Source organism: Triticum dicoccoides, chromosome 7A (assembly GCF_002162155.2).
Source record: "Triticum dicoccoides isolate Atlit2015 ecotype Zavitan chromosome 7A, WEW_v2.0, whole genome shotgun sequence".
NCBI lineage: Eukaryota > Viridiplantae > Streptophyta > Magnoliopsida > Poales > Poaceae > Triticum > Triticum dicoccoides.
In genome coordinates, this window is record NC_041392.1 from 447614986 (window position 1) to 447616056 (window position 1071).

Sequence of the window (1071 nt, forward strand, 5' to 3'; positions counted from 1 at the left end):
TGCACTCGCCGAGTAGAAAAAAAACTACATTTCAAACATCAGAACTCCAAGGTTTGCCAAATGATGCATTGAGGAAAAAAGAAGTTATGTATTTTTCTTGAAATTTTTGCATATTTTTGGTATGAAACGGTGAAGCAAGGTTGTTTGTAAACTTTCTTTTAAACGAGAATCGGATCAAGGTAAAACCTATGGCCATGAGCAGCACATGCGTCGCGTGTGCATGAATGCAAAGCTCGAAACCAACCGATCAATCGATACGCATTACATGCACGCACTAGAGGCGCATGAGCTGCAGTTACTGCCAGCACTAGTACGCGAGCCAACGGGAACCCCGTGACGCGACGTCCACGTCGGCCAAATGTGGGCCCGCGACGCCATCCACGTCGGCACCCTCCCTCCCTCCATCCGTTTCAAAAAATTTCTTCCGTTCTCCGGTTGGCGTATATAACAGGCCGTTCGTTCCGCTTCCCTCCTCTCGCTGGCTCCGAGGAATTCTTCTTGCGGATGCGATCGCCGGCGAACTGATCCGTCTCGGAGGCGAGGGCTTCTCTGCTGTGCTCGACGCCGGGTTGTTCCCTTTCCCGGAATCGGGGAGAGTTTTTCTATCGGGGGTGTCTGGCTTTCCGGCGAACGCACCACAGGTGTTCGACGGAATTCCGACATGCCGAGCGGGGGTAGGCGGCTGCCGCCGTGGACGTCCCCGAGGGGCGCGGCGGAGGCGGTACCGCAGAGGTGGAGCCCCTGCACCCCCGCCGGTTCCGGGAACCACGTCACTCCGCCCTTGAGCGCCGGCTGCTGCTCCTACCGCGTCACCCCGCCGGTGAGCGGGGGAGGGTGTTCCCGGCCACCGAGGGCGCCGCCGGCGGTCGACTCCCCGTACTTGCGGGCGAAGCAAGAGCAGGTAATACGATCGAGCACCACCATCAGGTGCAATTTCTTCCCCTTCAGGGTCCAAAATTGAGCGCTATATCTATCTGGTTCTGGCCATTACCAATCGGGCTGGCTAAATGGATGCAATTCTTCAGGATAACTGCGGAACTGAAATTTAGGAGGGAACTTGATTTTCTCCTA

The 1071-nt window shown here is 55.9% G+C and overlaps 1 protein-coding gene across 2 annotated transcripts in view; it reads left to right on the top strand.

Annotated features, from left to right (window-relative positions):
• The first annotated feature begins 452 nt into the window (after positions 1–452).
• The window catches only part of LOC119332772 (protein POLLENLESS 3-like), a 4485-nt gene continuing 3866 nt past the window's right edge, over positions 453–1071 (top strand). The window contains exon 1 of one of the 2 annotated variants that reach the window (XM_037605926.1): positions 453–901. In XM_037605926.1, coding sequence (XP_037461823.1) covers positions 662–901 — 240 coding nt within the window. In that variant the 5' untranslated portion in view covers positions 453–661. The remainder of the gene's footprint in view (positions 902–1071) is intronic. The other variant, XM_037605924.1, reaches the window with a different exon arrangement.